Source organism: Stigmatopora argus, chromosome 18 (assembly GCF_051989625.1).
Source record: "Stigmatopora argus isolate UIUO_Sarg chromosome 18, RoL_Sarg_1.0, whole genome shotgun sequence".
In the NCBI taxonomy this organism is placed as follows: domain Eukaryota; kingdom Metazoa; phylum Chordata; class Actinopteri; order Syngnathiformes; family Syngnathidae; genus Stigmatopora; species Stigmatopora argus.
In genome coordinates this window covers 14,720,172-14,736,569 of record NC_135404.1, presented here as the reverse complement: position 1 = coordinate 14,736,569, position 16,398 = coordinate 14,720,172, and the positions used below count along the sequence as shown (strand labels likewise).

The window sequence follows — 16,398 nt, the reverse complement described above, 5'->3', positions numbered from 1 at the left end:
ATTTAATCCGTCGGGGGTAAAAAAAATGGAATAAAATTGTCAAATTTCATGAAGGCAACCCCGTAACATGTCGGCCGGAGATCCTTTTCCTTTGTTTCCATTCAAAACGTTGACGCCGCTGTTGATTAATTCATCGGGCCGAGCTGGAATCCAATTGGGGGGGCTTGCGAGAGTTCAAAGGTGATTAAAGGCAGTCCATTAAAAATTCCCCCACAAGGAGGCATGAAGGGGAAAATCTCCTTAATGAGAGGAAACGGCGCGTTCTCGTTTTAGAGGAGTGTGAGCGACCCTCACTTGATAGACCGACCGTTCGTTCGATGACTGATGGCATAACTTTTGTCCCTCAGCACATCTAGGGAGAACTTGTCGATCTTCGGGACGGGAAACTTGCTTCAAATGTTCCCACCTGAGAAGAAATCTACGAATCGGAGCTTGCGTATTCATCGATATTTCCAAAATAAGGCTTTTGGAAGCTTGTTTTGAGTTTGAGATTGCTTCATTTAATAAGGGACAGCACATATAGATGTAATATTGTAGCCAAAGGCTAGTTCCCATCTTTAGTCCCTTGTGTAGGTTGAAGATAAACGATGATACGCAAATGTAGCACAGTTTTAGACAGTGTTGTGATGGCAATTTTGTTGGTCTAACAGCCTGGCTTTAAGATGATTGGCCAAGAGGTTCAGAGACGGGAGTTTACGTATGCTAATTGGTATTGAGAACCAGGTATGAAGGTGCTTTGGCTAATTTAGCACTCTTTTTGAAGGGAACTACACAGTCACCTATGGAGCCAGGCGTTGGAATTTTTTGTACAAAATCTTGCAGTGGAGGAGGAGCTTTGTGTTGGAAGATTTTGTAAACTATCTGCATATTTAATAGTATTGTTCCAGTTCAGGCATTTGTGTTTTTTTTAAATATCTGACAGTACGTTTTTGTTTAAGGCAGGCCAAGTACTTTCCAAGTTGTTCCCTAACCGAAATGACATTTAAAGATGTATTTTGATCATACAGTGCTTTTGTCCTGCCTGCTTTTGATGGAACTGGAACTAAATCTTATTTAGACCTCTCAGGAACATATAGCAAGTTATTCCTAATTGGCGAACGTGGCGAGAACTAAAAATAAGCGGCAAAGAAAGAGTAATTAGAATTACTCGGAAAAGCGATATGTAAATAAGCAACACGTGGATTAAAGTTCAAATCACTCATTTGCAGAGACAATTTAGCGATAGAAAAAAAGGAAGGATAAGAATGAACATTTCCCCATGAATTATTGATAAGATTTATATTACTGTATAATATATTCAAGTATCCTTGTCTTACACATTGAAATGAAAGCGGATGATGGAACAATTTTGTTTGGAGGTTCGAATACCTATTTTTGGACGTTAGTACAAAAATATCTTTATTTAATTTGATTGATTTTTGACACAAACTGGCCAAGCTTCAAATTGATTTTAGTCAGTAGGGATTAAATCCATTTTTTAAGCTTCTTGATTTTAGTCAGTAGGGATTTAATTCATCTTTTAAGCTTCTTGTGTTCTTTCGAAGAAAAATGTAACTTCATTTTCCTGATTTGTGCAAATTGGTTTGTAATGCGTTCCATCTTGTTGTCAGATATGTTAAAAGCATCCTTACAGGTCCACTTTAGATATTCTTGTTAGATTTGGCGAGACTGGTTCATCTTGAATTAAATATGTTATTTAACACAACACTTTTATTTAATATATGGTAAAAATATGCGCTTAATTGAGCTTGAGTGCTTGAATTGAACCTTTTATGATGCTCTATTAAGCATCAGCCTTTTTTAAATGCACAATATGCACATGCACATGGATTAAACACGTCCGTTTTTTTTCGTTTTTCTTCTCGGGTCGCGACATCCAGTGATGGGCGACCTTTCGGAAGCGACTGCTCTCTGACTTTAGGACAATTGAGCTAGTCAACCCTTAAATAACTAGGCCACCTCATCTCTAGCGCATTAAATTTTGAAACGTGTCTCCGAGTAATAAAGTTAGGATTGATTGCACACAAGGCCTGCAGCCACTTAGAAGCAATAATGCTTCTATCCAAAAGGTGAAAGACAGGCGACTGACTGGTCACCAGCCGTTCAACAATTACTCCCAGTCACGCTTAAAAAAATTACAAAAAGACGGATTCAAGCTTTAAATCTAATAACTGGGACAGAAAAAAGATCATTTCCATGTGGGAAAGCAATAAGAGAAATAATGAACTCGTATTTATTGCTTTATTTAAAAGGATTGTTTTCCCTTCTGCCAATTCACTGTCTAGTTTTTCTTTCATTATCATTCAATTATTTATAATAATTCAGTGAATTTATTGTTTGGGATTGTCTTTGGGAGCTTTTATTCCCAATTCGTTGCACTTCATTGACAATATAAATGCACTCATCAAGGTTTGCAAGAATTTTAAAAAGATTTGACGTCCATTTCAGGCGAAGGAAGTGAATAAATTAAGGAGAAATAAAGATGTTAAGCAATTTGGTATTCTGGCACGGTGCAACAGTGACTACTAGCGGTCGTCAGAAGATTTCACAATGGTTTAAAATGTGGTATTCCGAAGTATTGATTAACGTTACCATATATTTATCAATTGTTTTGTGGATGTTATTAAATTATAACTCACGCGACAAGTTGAATTGATTTTAAAACAATATTACTAGCGTTGTAAGATTAGGTTATATAACCTATGTTGACACCGTTTCCTATACCGCGCCGCTGGTGTAGTGGTATCATGCAAGATTCCCATTCTTGCGACCCGGGTTCGATTCCCGGGCGGCGCACCACTTTTTGTTCACCGATGTGAAAACGTCACCAACAACTCGTCATCCGCCTTTTAAGTGTGGCGTGTGCCTGTGAGTTGCATGCGTGTGCGCGAACCATCATGAAAGACGCGACCACAAAACACGGACGTCGTAGTCCCAAAACGGTTCCATTCCGGCTCGACATGGATTGATTTAAAATGCTCCACAGACACACGCTCGGCTCTGCGATTGAATCCCCGCTGCGTGCTAGCAACGCCCATTGCCTGGTAACTCGGCGTCCACTTCAAACAAGGGAAAGATGTCGGAATCTCGGCTCTCGCGGCCCCGTCAGCCGACGTGTAAGAGCCGAACCGAGGAACCGTGCGACATCTGTCCTTCCTGCCTCTTCGATCGGCCCAGATCGAGCCAACCCACGCCGCTGGACCTGTGGAAGATTTCGGACGAGCCCCGCCGGAGCTTCATTGTGGGTCTGGTGGTGCGCTGCAAGAGCGCGCCGGTCCTGGAGAACATCCAGAGCTCTTTGCGCCTCACCTCGTGGAACTTGCTGAGCTACGCCCCGTCTAAGGGCAAGACCTTGCCGGAGCTCTACGCGCGGCTCAACCGCAAGAGGAAGCCGTCGCCCCTGACCCGGGAGATCTGGCAGTGGTTCGACGACACCCCGGAGTGGGTTCAGACGCGCTACCTCTGCCTGCTGCTGCTCAGATGCGACCCGGAGCTGCTGAGTATGTCCCAGCATCTCATCGGCGTGGTGGTCACCAAGCTCCAACGGCAGCTGGACGGTAAGAAAAAGACGAAAGTTCCCAACTGAAGTATAAATATTTTCTGCACCACTCTTGATGACAGATTTTGTATTGCTCCATCATAACCCTATACATGCCAAACCCAAAAATAAAAATAAAAATAGACTAAAACAAACTAAAACAGAACAAACTAAAACAGAACAAACTGAATCAAAACAAACCGAATCAAAACAAACTGAATCAAAACAAACTGAATCTAAACAAACTGAATCTAAACAAACTGAATCAAAACAAACTGAATCAAAACAAATCAAAACAAAACAAATCAAACTGAATCAAAACAAATTGAATCAAAAAACAAACTGAATCAAAACAAACTGAATCAACAACAAACTGAATCAAAACAAACCAAAACAAATTAGACCAAATCCAAACAGACCAAACCAAAACAAACCAAACCAAACCAAACCAAAACAAACCAAATCATCCAATCATCCAACTCTTAATATATGTGCATTATGAAATATAATAAAGCGACACCATCAAATCATTGACTTTTTCAGTGAAGAGTTGCAGTAGTAAATCACACGAGCAGGGCAGCACGGACGACTTGCAGGAGAACGAGCTTCTTCTGGGGGTTCCTGGCCCACCCGGATCCTCAAGGTCTTCCTTTGGACTCAGCAGACCACGAGACTTCATTGGCGGCCTTCCCGCCGAACTCTCCAAGATGATTCTGGGTACTCTCGCAACGGCAGACCTCAGCCTCACGCGTCACCTTAATTTTCGGACTATAAGGCGCAACCTGACAACCAGCCGCGACCTCCACGTGGTAAAACATAAATGAACCAATGGGTAGCGCTTTGTAGTCCGGAAATGGTGCTGCATGTTTTTCCCATCTTGGTGTTCAGTTTGGATTGTATTTAGATGTTCTGTGTGGAGTCAGGGCTGCTCGACGAGGCTACGCTAAAGCGCTGCATGAAGGTCTGCAAGCATTGGAAGCACCTAGCTGGAGAGACCATGGAGGAGATGCGGTTCAGAAAGCTCTACCAGGAGCAGGTGGAGGCCATGATGAAGGTGGGCGTGGTGGCAAGACACGTATTCATTCAAGACTCTTAGCGTCAACGTTGAGGTTTTGACTCCTTTCGGTTTCTAGCGCTACAAAGGCCTGCATATGGTCAACCCTTCCTACGCCAGGATGGTTGAGATCGCAGTTCCCGTCCTGCACAACGAGAGCGGCGAAGTCAAGACCACAGGTGTAAGCCCACAAAAACAAAGTTTTATTTACTTGTAAGCTTGCTATGCCAAAACCAAGTAGTAGGTTCATTTGATATTCAGCGTCATGTGATAAGTAACTTTTTGAGTCAGTTGATTGGGCGACTGTTTGGAGGAGGAGCGAAAATATTAAGATATGATTGTGTTTTTTGCAGCTCTGGCCTTTTGAAGCAGCCTACGGCTACATCAAATCGAAGACGGTGCAGCTGGAAGAACGCAACGTTTACTGCGGGGCGTATTTTACTTCGGTGCTGATTGACGAGTGAGTATTTTGTTACGGGAATTGGGGTAAAAAATTGGGCTCAAAAGTCGCGTGCCAGATGAAAGTGGGTTCTGGTTAGGGTCCATGTTTGCCAATGCCTGTTTACTGGAACTAAAATGTCCAGTGAAGACCCCCACCGCGTCGTGGACTACAAAGGCGGACCCCTCATGAGCACGGCATCCAAGGACCGTGCCGTTCGTCTACTGTACGTGGGAACGGTCGCCAAGCACGTGGCGCTGATGAAAGGCCACGTGGGTAGCATTCGCGTCGTCCTGCTCTGCCCGGAACGCCACCTGGTGATCACGGCCAGCTGCGACTCCAGCATCAGGTGGGCAAAATTGGTTCACGGCAAATCCATCGGTTTGGGTACGGCGTTACCATTTGGTCTTTTCCCGTCGCAGGTGTTGGAGCGTGAGGACAGATCAATGCGTTTTGGTGCTTTACGGTCACTCCAGCATGATCAACTGCTTGGACATACACGGGGATAAACTTGTGTCTGGTGCCAAGGACTGCACGGCCAAAGGTAAAAACACAACAACAAAAAAACAACAACAAAAAAACGAAAAAACAATGAAAAAACATCGAAAAACAACGAAAAAACAACGAAAAAACAAAAATGCGATCGTAGATAAAAGAGCGAGTGATAACAAGTCTCAAAGCAAATAGCCATTTGAGATTTGAAGTTATTGTAGAACATTTGACACCAGGACAGGACATAGAATGTTCAGTTCTAGGACGTACCGTGAAAGGACTTGCTGTTCAGGATTCAGCTTGGAAGAGGGACTCATGGCAAAACCTTCCTTAGCATCAAAAACTGATGAGGCTTAGAAACCACCCACATCTCCAACAGCTATGCCATTGTTTGTCTTCACGTGCCCCTCTTGAATGGCATCATTATTAAGATTTCTTATTTTAATTGACTCAATATTTGCGTTTTACATGGGGATTTCTATGTTTAGACATTTGTACTGTTCTGTTGGGTCAAATTCAGTTTTTGGGGGGCTGAAAGGATTCATGAAGGTTGTTCGTTCAGGGTTCAAAATTAACCAGGACCACCTCTGTTTCTGCCAGTGTGGAGTCTGCAGACCGAGAAGCATTTGGAAGACTTCAACTTCAAGCACCGCAGTTCCGTGCGCTCGGTGAAGATCAACGCCACCACCGTGTTCAGTAGTTGCGACCGCGGAGTCGTCAAACTCTGGGATGCCGAGAACGCCTCGCTTCTCCGGGTGAGTTTCTTTCGCCGTCCGTCCTGCCTGGCCGTCTTACATCCATGGTTATTGTCCTCGCTCGCCAGGTCATCGACGCCCACCGCAGCGCGGTCCGATGCATGTTCGTGGATGAGTGGCACCTCCTATCTGCTGACACCAACGGTCAGGTGATGGCCTGGAGTATCAGACGCGAAACCAAAGGATGCCTCATGACTTTTAGTCATCCAAAGTAAGCGGACTGTATAAGCAGGTTTTTAAAAAATATTCAAACCGTAGTCATTTCACTTCAAATTTGACCTTGGATTGACATTTTCTCAAGGGAGGTCAAGTCCCTGACACTGGTTTACCTTCGAGTGGTCACCGGTTGCGTGGACGGAAAGATCCGCGTCTTCAACTTCCTGACGGGGGACTGCCTGAGGTCCATAATGGTGGAGGCCGAGACCACCGGTCGGATGCTGTCGCTGCACTTCTGCGAGAACAAGTTGGGCCTCGCTCGCCATCGCCATCGCCTGCATGGGACGCCATCACTTTAAAAAATATGCGTCTTCTCTCTTAGCATCTTAGTCAACGCCTCTTCTTGCGTCAAACTCTACCAGTTTGCCAAAGTCTTCTGGGATTATGAAGAACCAGCCAAGGGAAGCGGCGGATTGGGCATCGACGAGCCACACAAACCGGGCGCCTCCTCTTCTGTCGGTGCAAATCACATGACCACAGAACCGGGTATAGTAAAGATTAGCATAAAATACAAACAAATTTACCATAGCTGCCTAAGGCGGTCCTGGATTATTATTTTGAGGCCTGAATGGACAAACCTAATGCAAAACTGTACGCCCCCTTTTTAAATTGCGCCTTAGGCGGTCGCCCAAATTGAACATAGCAAAAACCGGCCCTCATAGATGCTAACTTCTGTCTTGTATACTTGTTTTTGTTTTAGCTGTGTAGTTGCGTTATTGCCAATCTCTACAATTTGGACGCATAATCCCGTTTGCTCGGTATAATCCCTTACATTTTTTTTATTTTTTTAACAGTCACGCCACACGGAAAAAGCCTCCACCAGGCCTTGACCCCCGAGGCCGGTCAGAGGTCACGTCGCATGGACCAGCTCAGCAGCCCACGCTCTGAGAATAACCTCCACCACTCCCACCGTCGCCGACCTTCCACATCCGTCCGGAACCAGCAGCGACCCGCCAAACAAAATCCGACAAACAAACTTCCAACCAAACAAACTTTGCAGAAAGATCGAGCAAGTGGCAGGAATACCAAGTGATGATTTATTCTATAGTCATTGCAAATTTAGATAGAAATACATGAGTTGCATCTTTACCATATCTTCCTACCTCTGATGAATGAAATTATATGACATATTTTTTGACAAAAATAGTGTAAATCTCAGCACATTTAATTCAATTAACTTGTGATTCATCTATAAAAGATGACGATATGCAGCGACATTAAAATACAATTCTTTACAATTTCACAATATATGGTGTTTTAACTATTGTCAGTTAAACTGGATGATAACATTAATGCAAAACCTCTTTGACGCAGGTATATTGAGTTTTTGGGAGTTTATTTTTATTTTTCATATATTTAATCCTTCCTGCAATCTGTTCTTCGCAATTCAAACCAAGGCAGTATGTGTTTTAATTTATATAAACTGATTTATACCGTTCATAACGCAAAACCTGTATTTTTTGAACGAGTCATACTTTTTGGACCTTTGCCCAACCTGTACTCGAATTCCGTCTTTCAATCACTGCCAGCTGTGAAAGAAGTCATCCTTCTGACGTGACCCAGGTAAATAACACTCATTTTGTCTTTTAATAGCAAAATAATCCACATTAATGCAGCGTGGTAAAATCGTTGTTTTCGAACACTTTTGGATGAAAACCAGCGTGGCATCTCCTTCCAAGTGGCCGACCGAGACGCACCGTAGGCGGCCCCAAACACGAGGAAGCCCGGCGTGTCAACGGAGACCTAACTTTTGTTTTTGTTTCAGATCAAAATGGCATTCGAAGCGGTATTGCACATTTTTAAATGTGAATGCACGTCTGGAATGGAAAATGATGGTTTTCGAGCTGCAAAAACCGACCGATGCTCGCCGTGTTTGGGTTCGAACCCACGAAGCAACGGTCGAGTAACCCAGAATAACGCACTCTAATGTGCAATACACAGGTATGTTGTTTTGGTGAGTCAAACTTTTTTGATTTACATTATTCATTATCTAGTTCATCATTTGTCACTTTATTCACTTATTTATTTATACATGTTCTCGAACACTTATCACATAGTCACGGGGTCTATTGAATTCAATTGAATTGAATGTTTTTATTGTCATTATACAAGTATAATGAGATGTAAAGCTTTCACCACGTCGTGTGTGTATATTTGTGTATTTGTATATAGTACTTCTATTTATGTTTGTGTGTGTACAGTGTACACATTGGATTACTAGATGGTTGAATTTATCACATTTGTGCGTCTCCCATGATCCATTTTTGACCAATAGGTGTCAGTGTTGTATAGAAAAAACAACCTTTACTGCTTTTGTGTTGGTTCTTATGGACAATTAATTCCTCGCTTGACAAACTGAATATTATCCACGTCATTTTTTTATTCCAATTTCATACGAGTCACCATTTTCTATTTTATTATCTATTTATTTATTAGTTATGTTAGAACGCCCATCACGCCCAAATCATTTCTGATTATTAGAATCCGATGTTCTTTACCAGCCCTTCTCAAAAGCATCGTATGCGGTTTTTCCGTGTAAGATGAAGCAACGTCATCATTAGAAGGATGGGGGGCGACCTCTCACCCCTCCGCCGCCCTGCCCTCTTAGCCCGTTGCCTCGGGGGCGTCATTAGGCTCCAGGATCAGGGGTGGAAGGCCCGCGTGGCCCCCCCTTTGCTTTGACAGCGTCGGAACAGCTGGAAACAACAAAGAAGTCGGTCTAGGGACTCTTGTCCGTGGATAATAAGTGCAAAATCCCAGTAAGAAAAGAAGGCTCCGGTCTTGATGTATGCATGAGGCACAAGTTTGACAGAATTGACAGGTACGCTCTCAAGGGTCGCAAAGGTCACAGGATCAAAAAGAAAGAATGATTTGCACACGCCCCTTTCTCCAAAGAAGCCGTGCATTTGCATGACAGTCAGTTTGTCACATGAATTTTTTTCACGCTGCGTCACCAGAAGGCTTTGAACAAATCCTTGTCAAATGGAGTACGAAGGATCTCCCAATATGGACGTCTAATAATAAAAATAATAAAATCTTTTATTTCCAAAGGCATTTCAAAACAACCAGACTAAAAACTACAGATCATAAAATACAACCAAATTGAGTCACACTGTTTTGAGTTTGGATTTCAAAATTTACATTGAAAAGTGCCTGAATTTGTCCTTTCACATTGTAAGACTTTTACTTTTAAAACAATCCTGTTACTTTAGAAGACTTTTTTTATTTTTGTATGTATTTTTTACCCTTTTTTAAAGGCCATATTTGTGGCTCATTGCCAAAGAATGTGAACACGTTTCATTTGAATGCCGCATTTGTAAGCATTTACTGCTATTCTGAGACTGGCTCTCATTACACTGCAATGTGTATTGCATGCAATATATCACAGTTAGACATGTACTTTTAAAAATGTCCGCTAGTGGTCGATCTTGTACATTAAAGTGTTCAGGCCTGAAAGCCATTCGTATTGGATTATTACAGAGTACGATAGCTCTATTTGCATTCTGGACGGATACTCGATTGAAATTTAGCCTTGTAATCTGTCGCAATGTTGTCACTACATGGTTTTCAACCCCCCCAACCAAAAAAATTGGACACTTGTATAACAACAGGGTCATTTTTTTTCCAGTTCGGGCAGTTATCGGGCAACGGGTCCAGAAGGCCGGCGTTAAGTAGTCATAATTTCACTATTTTCTCACGCGTTAATGTGGGGACACGAGGGTCAAAGGGCAGCTGCGTAAAATTCACCGCGTGGGGGTCGTTCGGTGCACTTGAGTGGTCTCGGGGTTGGACAAGAACAAGTCGGCGATTCATAAAGCGTGGCTTGACTTCCTGAAGCACGGCGACATTTCATGTGTCACCTCCTTGAGTGTCACTTTTTTGTTGGGGCGCCGTTTTTTTAGCGTGCAAACAAGCTTTGGAAAACTAATTACTATGATCATAATTTAAAAAAATATATATATATTTTTTTTCTTTTACCCTATGATAATTAACTCACAATTGCGTTAGACAACATCTCCGTTTTCCCCCTTTAAATCATTTTTAAAATGTAATTTGTGATTGGAATTAGAACTTTAAGGAAGATATTTAATGAGGATTTGGGGAAATATAGAGCAGAATATATTTTATAGTTCTGAGCGGGATTAAAAATATATATACGGAGTGATATTTTTTAAAAAGGGAGTAATAAATACGTGATGCAGCTGCAGTTTTAACGTATGCAAAGGTGTAAAACTGTGTTTCCTCAACAGTGAAAGTGCAAAGTAGGAACGACAAGACCTGAATGGTCGTGCTTAAATTCTGGGTGAAACGAATTTTAACTGGGCAGAGAAATTCTGGATTTAGTGGAATAAAAGTGAATGGATTCCAGGATGTTCGTTTTTTTTCCAAGACAGGAAACACGACACCCCGTGATAGTCTGGAAGTCTCTTTGAATTCGTAAAGCATTTTTGCAGTGAGCGTAGCAAGCAGGCCACATCAGATGGCCACTTCCCTGCAGTTGCGGTTTGCCGGCCTTGGTGGGAGCTTGACGTTTTAAATTCATCACCCAAACATGAACCAAGAAAAAAAAAGATTGACCACGGAAAGTTGAGAAATTGCCAATGGAGACCTTTTTCATGGGAGGAGCTTTCAAAAAAAGGAGTCATGTGACCAGTACAACCGGGAAGTGTGTAGCGGTCTAGTTTGTCATCCTTAGATAAGATGTGAGCGAGAAATGGCAAACCGTTTTTTTCACGTTTTATCCCAGATATGTTTTTTTTTCTTGAATTTCATTCATAGACGTCAAAATTATTATTTTTTAGCATTTTATCTTTTTAATCTTTTCTCTATTTTGAAACAAATACCGTATCCCGCATTGGTTTTTGTCACTGTGCAGTTTTGTGCATGTCAAGTCTAATTTATGCGCATATAAGCCGTACCTTTTATTCAGTCATTTTTTAGAGCGATAAATACGGCCTATATGCGAGAAAATACAGTACTTGGTGATAGGTTCATTAATAGGTATACTTTAATAAAAACAGAGAGACATCGTTGACATATTCCAGCTTTGAACTTGCAAGTGAGAATCGTCCTGGCTCGTCCTCGCCACCGTGACATTCTGAAGAAACGGCATCCTCGGCATCTGTCCATTTAGTCGCGCATAATCAAAACATCTAAGGTAATCTGATTCAAAAAATTACTTAAGCTAACCAAATAACACCATTAAGGTCAAAAAACAACTGCCACAACAATTTCATATCAGGTTGTAAACCAAAAACACCTGCGTAAGAATTTGCACAAGTAAGCATAATAACTTCATATAAGGTAAACTGGGCGACAGTATTTTTAATCATATAAGGTAAACTGGGCGACAGTATTTTTAAACAATATGCGAGTATTTTCGGAAGTCGATTCGATTAGCGCCATCTGCCGGAATCCAAGTCAAAGCAATTTAAGAGTCCTTCGTAGATCTTCATTGCGAACTCGGATCAACAGTCCTCGGCCTGGAACATGGTGTCCTGTCCGAGTCAATAGTCCTGAAAACAATTAAATGTCCTCGAAGCCAGCTGCCTCGAGGTTGCTCAGTCCCAATTTGAAATCAAGCTCCTATACATATTAATGATTAAAATGCACATATAATAACATCCCAGAATAACCCCAACACTTGGTGTTACGCTGTACTTCTGTACTTCTTGACGATCCTGAATGAGCTGCTTTTCTATTCGCCAATTCATTTCTTCATGCATTGTTTGACTCGCTCTCTGTTGCCTATTAATTTGCACTTCTAAAATCAAGGATTGCAGTTGGCTGATTCATTTAAAGTGCTCACTAAATAAGATTCCATTTCAAACGCTAAAGGATGCTCGGATTCCATTTTACTGTCCAGGTCTTTCCTCATGAAATCCCGCGGAAGGATTGTAATGAACATCTGTGTTCCAATTTAGCAGCCACATAAAATAGTCGTAAAAGAATGCGGTTATCGCGGCGACGAATAGTGCGAAAACTGCGCAGATTGGACGTCACGATTGGGCATTTTCCCACCGACGGTTTCTAATGGTTTTTTACCGATACATTAGTCTGTCCTGTCCCCCGGGAGCCGTCCCCGATCCCCTTCGCCGATCCAGCGCCAAACAAATGGCGAGTTTGCCACGGCGGGACAGAAAGCTCCATCCTGCCCCGTCTTATTAACCCCTATCAGAGAGCGCCCACACGCCGCGGTCGGCGTTCGCCGGCGTCCTGCCGACAGACGGGAAGTCGGGGGCGGGGGAAAGCGGCGACAGCCTTTGGAGCAAAAAACGATAAGAAGGCGTGCGGAGGAAGGGGAGCGGTGGCCGTGAAGAATGAAGCTGCCATGGCGGGTGCCAGAAGTTCCCCGATAGGACATTTCTCATCCCGACCGCTTTGTCAAGTCCAAAGGAACCGTCAAATTTCAAGAGAAAATCACCCTAAAAATACGTTAACGGCTTATACGCGCATAAATTAGACTTGACCTCCACAAAACGCTACAACACGTGTCAAAGTGGAGGCCCGGGGGCCAAATCTGGCCCGCCGCATCATTTTGTATGGCCCGGGAAAGTAAATCATAAATGGCGACTTTCTGTTTTAGGATCAAATTCAAATGAAGAGTATAGATGTACATTAAATTTCCTGATTTTGCCCCTTTAAAATCAATCATTGTCATTTTTTAATCAATTTTCTCTGTTTTTAGTTCAAAAATCATTTTGTAAAATCTAAAAATATATTTAAAAAGCTAAAATAAACATTGTTTTATATCTATAAAAAACGGAATATTCAGGGATTTTAATCCAGTTCTTTTAATCCATTTATAAAAAATAATCTTATCATATCTAAAATGGTCCGGCCCACATGAAATCGAGTTGACGTTAACGCTGCCCGCGAACCAACCCGGGTCTGACACCCCTGCGCTACAACATAAAACAATGCGGCCGAAGATAAACATAAAATGGCTCTATGAATGATTTTAGGGGTGTGGCTTATACGCGAAGACGGCTAATATGCGAGAAAATACGGTACCTAGATAGGGGGCGACAACCAGTCTGACGTGTACCTTTCGTCTTGCCTTATAATATCCGGGAAAGATTTCTTAAAACCGCTGCTGTGTGTCCCAGTTTTTGTTTGAACCGATCCACCACGGACGGTTGAACCAATCAGGTTTCTGCTCAACACCTGACTGCAATCAACCGATGGCACTTATAAGACGCCCGATTGCGGATAAAGTGTCGTTACGTTTGGTTGGAACGAAATCCTTCACTCACTGTAGCCCTTTGTTCAAGAGTTAGGGGGACCCTGGTTTAAGAGGTCAACCAGGTGTCCCGATTCAGATCCGAGTATTTTAGTCCCAGTATTACACCGTGTTCTGCTACCATCTCTAGTTTTTAAAGAGAGATAGTCGCACTGATTTTACAGGAGCCGAAAAGCCCCTCGATCCTAAAAACCGACAACTATTGGAAGGATTCGGATCTGGCCACAAAATCAGATGCTCTGAAAATAGCCGTATGGGGCGCCGACACCGATGCGGAGTAGTCCTAATCCCACCAACGTCTTGTTAGTCCTTCGTCCGATCAGTTGGCAGCTAAATCGCTTCCATCTGATGGAGTGAGGTTGCACTTCTGGAGGAATGAAGGGATCAGCAGACGCAAAATGTCAAGTTGCTAAAAAAAAAAGCAGATGTCTCGTTCTCAGATGAGTTACTCGCCATTCGTTAAGGCTATTTATTGAAAGTGACGAGTGTTAGCATGGTGCTTCCTGATTGTCACTTGCAAATCGGGACAACGTTGAGTCGTCGGTGGTCTGGATGCCGACCCGATGTTCTCCTCTTGACATTCCGGAACCTGGTCCAGTTCCTGGTCTTCAATCTGTCTCGTCTGGTCGCTAACCAGACCGTGATTGGATGATATTTTGAACCTCTTTGTCCTTGGCGTGTCGATAGAAAGGAAAACAAAAACGGAGATGAGCGGGAAGAAAGATGAGCCGTCATTCTGACGCATTTGTGTCAGACGGGATTGGACGGCTGGCTTTAATGTATGGGAGGACTTTCGGTCTGGTGGCGAAGGGGCATTCATCAGCGTACCTCCTATTTTCCCGGCAGAGGAATTTCAATGCGAGGCGTCACGATATACGAGGTGTCGCGACGCTAATTCATCATGTCGCGCTTTGCATTTTGGGCGTCTTTTGCCGAATGTTTCGCGCTGTCAACAGAGTGGAGAATTGGAAATGAGTAGAAACAAATACGGGAAGGAATCTGTTTTATTTTGCTACTGATGAAAGGGTCCGAGATTGAACGGAGAACCAAGATCTGGTAGACGTGACCTTGAGATGACGGCTTGCTCCTGAATTTCCATCCCTCATTGGTCCTGTTTTGACAGACAATGTCCTTTTGATAAATTTATCACCTGCTTTTTGTTTGTTTGTGAGAATAGAAACCTTGAACTATTTTTGCCTGTCCTTAGTAGAACAGTTACCGTATTTTCTCGTATATTAGCCGCCTCTGCGTATAAGTCGTACCCTTAAAATTGCTTTAAAATCGTTGAATTTGACAATTTCCCTCGTATAAGCCGCCCCTGATTCACAATTTTTCACCTCCATATTCATGGTTTTAATAGGGAGTACAAATGTGTTACTTTGAAGGGAAAATCTTAAGATAAGCCATCGCAAGTGGTATTTTATTTTATGAATTGATTGCTGGATTGCTCATTCCTATTGGGGGCACATAGACAAATTAAAAAAGGAGGTCTGTGAGCATTACAACCAGGAAGTGTGTCCGTAGCGGTCTAGTTTGTCATCCTTAGGTAAGATGGCGGCGCCCTGAGCGAGCAATGACATCCACAAGTAAGTGATTTTTTTCACGTTTTATGCAAGATACGTTTTATGTTTTTTCTTGAATTTCGTTCATAGATATCAAAATAAATTTTGTTAGGCGTTTTATCTGTTTATCTTTTCTTTATTTTGAAATAAATGACCGTATCGGCTGCAGTGTCTTGCGTTATGGCATTTCGTAGATGTCAAGTCTAATTTATGCGCATATAAGCCATACCCTGGATTCAGTCATCAATTTTTTGAGCGATCAATACGAGCGTATACGCCAGAAAATACGGTAAATGTTAGTGTTGAGCGGTCTATCGCGATTGGCTCTCCCACGTTCCAACACTTTTGCCAACATGAGCATCTTTATTGGCGCTATCCACAAATGGATACTGAAAAAAAAAATCCAGATGAAGTCAAAATGCTGTGGATTACTGCGGCTGGTGAAAATGCGGAAAAAAATCAAGTTACGAGGTGGCAGGAAAAGCACGAGTAGCGCTTAATTGAAAGTGTGGCGTTCTCGGGAGAGAAAAGGCGGCGTGCCAAACGCAAATCCGTTTGGCACTAAAAGACGGAGCAGTTAGGGAATCTTTAACGGGCCGCAATCCATTACGGCCAAGCATAAATGTCGCGGGGAATACACACATCATCGCAGAGAGGAATGTGAGCGCGCTCTTACTCCTTTATGTGGCCATAAGACAGACTTTTATGATGACTTTGGAAAAGTTTGTCAAAGTAAAGAACGGTCCTCTTTTAATTTTTTTTTTAAAGTTGTTTGTGTCATTCGCCATCAACATTCTTACATGAAAATATCTACATTTATCCAAACGACAATGAACAAACAGATTGCAACCTTCATGGAAAAAATCAGATCTATTATTTTTTTAAATTGGCTGAAATTGGATGTTATTGTTTTATTTTGGTCAAAATTAAAGTGGACATGATGGGATGATTGAGCGCGACGTCATTTTAGAGTGTTATGTCTGTCTATTTTCATATGTCATTCTTTGTGGTTCCATCAATTGACAGCATCCGGTCTTGTTCTTCTCATTGGCTCGTATTTTAGATGTCTTTAATATGATTTTAAGGTCAGTTTTATTGT

At 42.4% G+C, this 16,398-nt stretch overlaps 1 protein-coding gene, 1 long non-coding RNA gene and 1 other non-coding gene across 4 annotated transcripts in view; all 3 read left to right on the top strand.

Annotated features, from left to right (window-relative positions):
• Window positions 1-2,725: 2,725 nt before the first annotated feature.
• Window positions 2,726-2,796, top strand: trnag-ccc (transfer RNA glycine (anticodon CCC)). Its single transcript has one exon. It is a non-coding gene; the product is annotated as a tRNA-Gly (tRNA).
• A 1-nt stretch (window position 2,797) lies between these two features.
• Window positions 2,798-7,530, top strand: LOC144092883 (F-box/WD repeat-containing protein 10-like). 2 transcript variants are annotated; one of them, XM_077626033.1, is made up of 12 exons: window positions 2,798-3,557; window positions 4,082-4,255; window positions 4,462-4,592; window positions 4,672-4,773; window positions 4,946-5,052; window positions 5,177-5,380; window positions 5,454-5,575; window positions 6,124-6,278; window positions 6,347-6,489; window positions 6,580-6,741; window positions 6,817-6,980; window positions 7,289-7,530. In XM_077626033.1, the coding sequence occupies exons 1-12, from the start codon at window positions 3,077-3,079 to the stop codon at window positions 7,525-7,527; spliced, it is 2,184 nt and encodes a 727-aa protein (XP_077482159.1). In that variant the 5' UTR covers window positions 2,798-3,076; the 3' UTR covers window positions 7,528-7,530. The 2 variants fall into 2 exon arrangements, with proteins under 2 accessions (XP_077482159.1, XP_077482157.1); XM_077626031.1 differs by having other exon boundaries at window positions 5,132-5,380.
• A 459-nt stretch (window positions 7,531-7,989) lies between these two features.
• Window positions 7,990-16,398, top strand: part of LOC144092481 (uncharacterized) — a 40,520-nt gene continuing 32,111 nt past the window's right edge. The window contains exons 1-2 of the long non-coding RNA XR_013306049.1: window positions 7,990-8,057; window positions 8,260-8,435. This is a non-coding gene — a long non-coding RNA (uncharacterized LOC144092481). The remainder of the gene's footprint in view (window positions 8,058-8,259; window positions 8,436-16,398) is intronic.

Coding starts and splice junctions, on each gene's coding strand:
- LOC144092883 (XM_077626031.1), top strand. CDS start 3,077: ATGTCGGAATCTCGGCTCTCGCGGCCCCGTCAGCCGACGTGTAAGAGC. Junction 4,774..4,945: donor GCGAAGTCAAGACCACAGGT/GTAAGCCCACAA, acceptor TGTTTTTTGCAG/CTCTGGCCTTTTGAAGCAGC. Junction 6,279..6,346: donor AGAACGCCTCGCTTCTCCGG/GTGAGTTTCTTT, acceptor CTCGCTCGCCAG/GTCATCGACGCCCACCGCAG.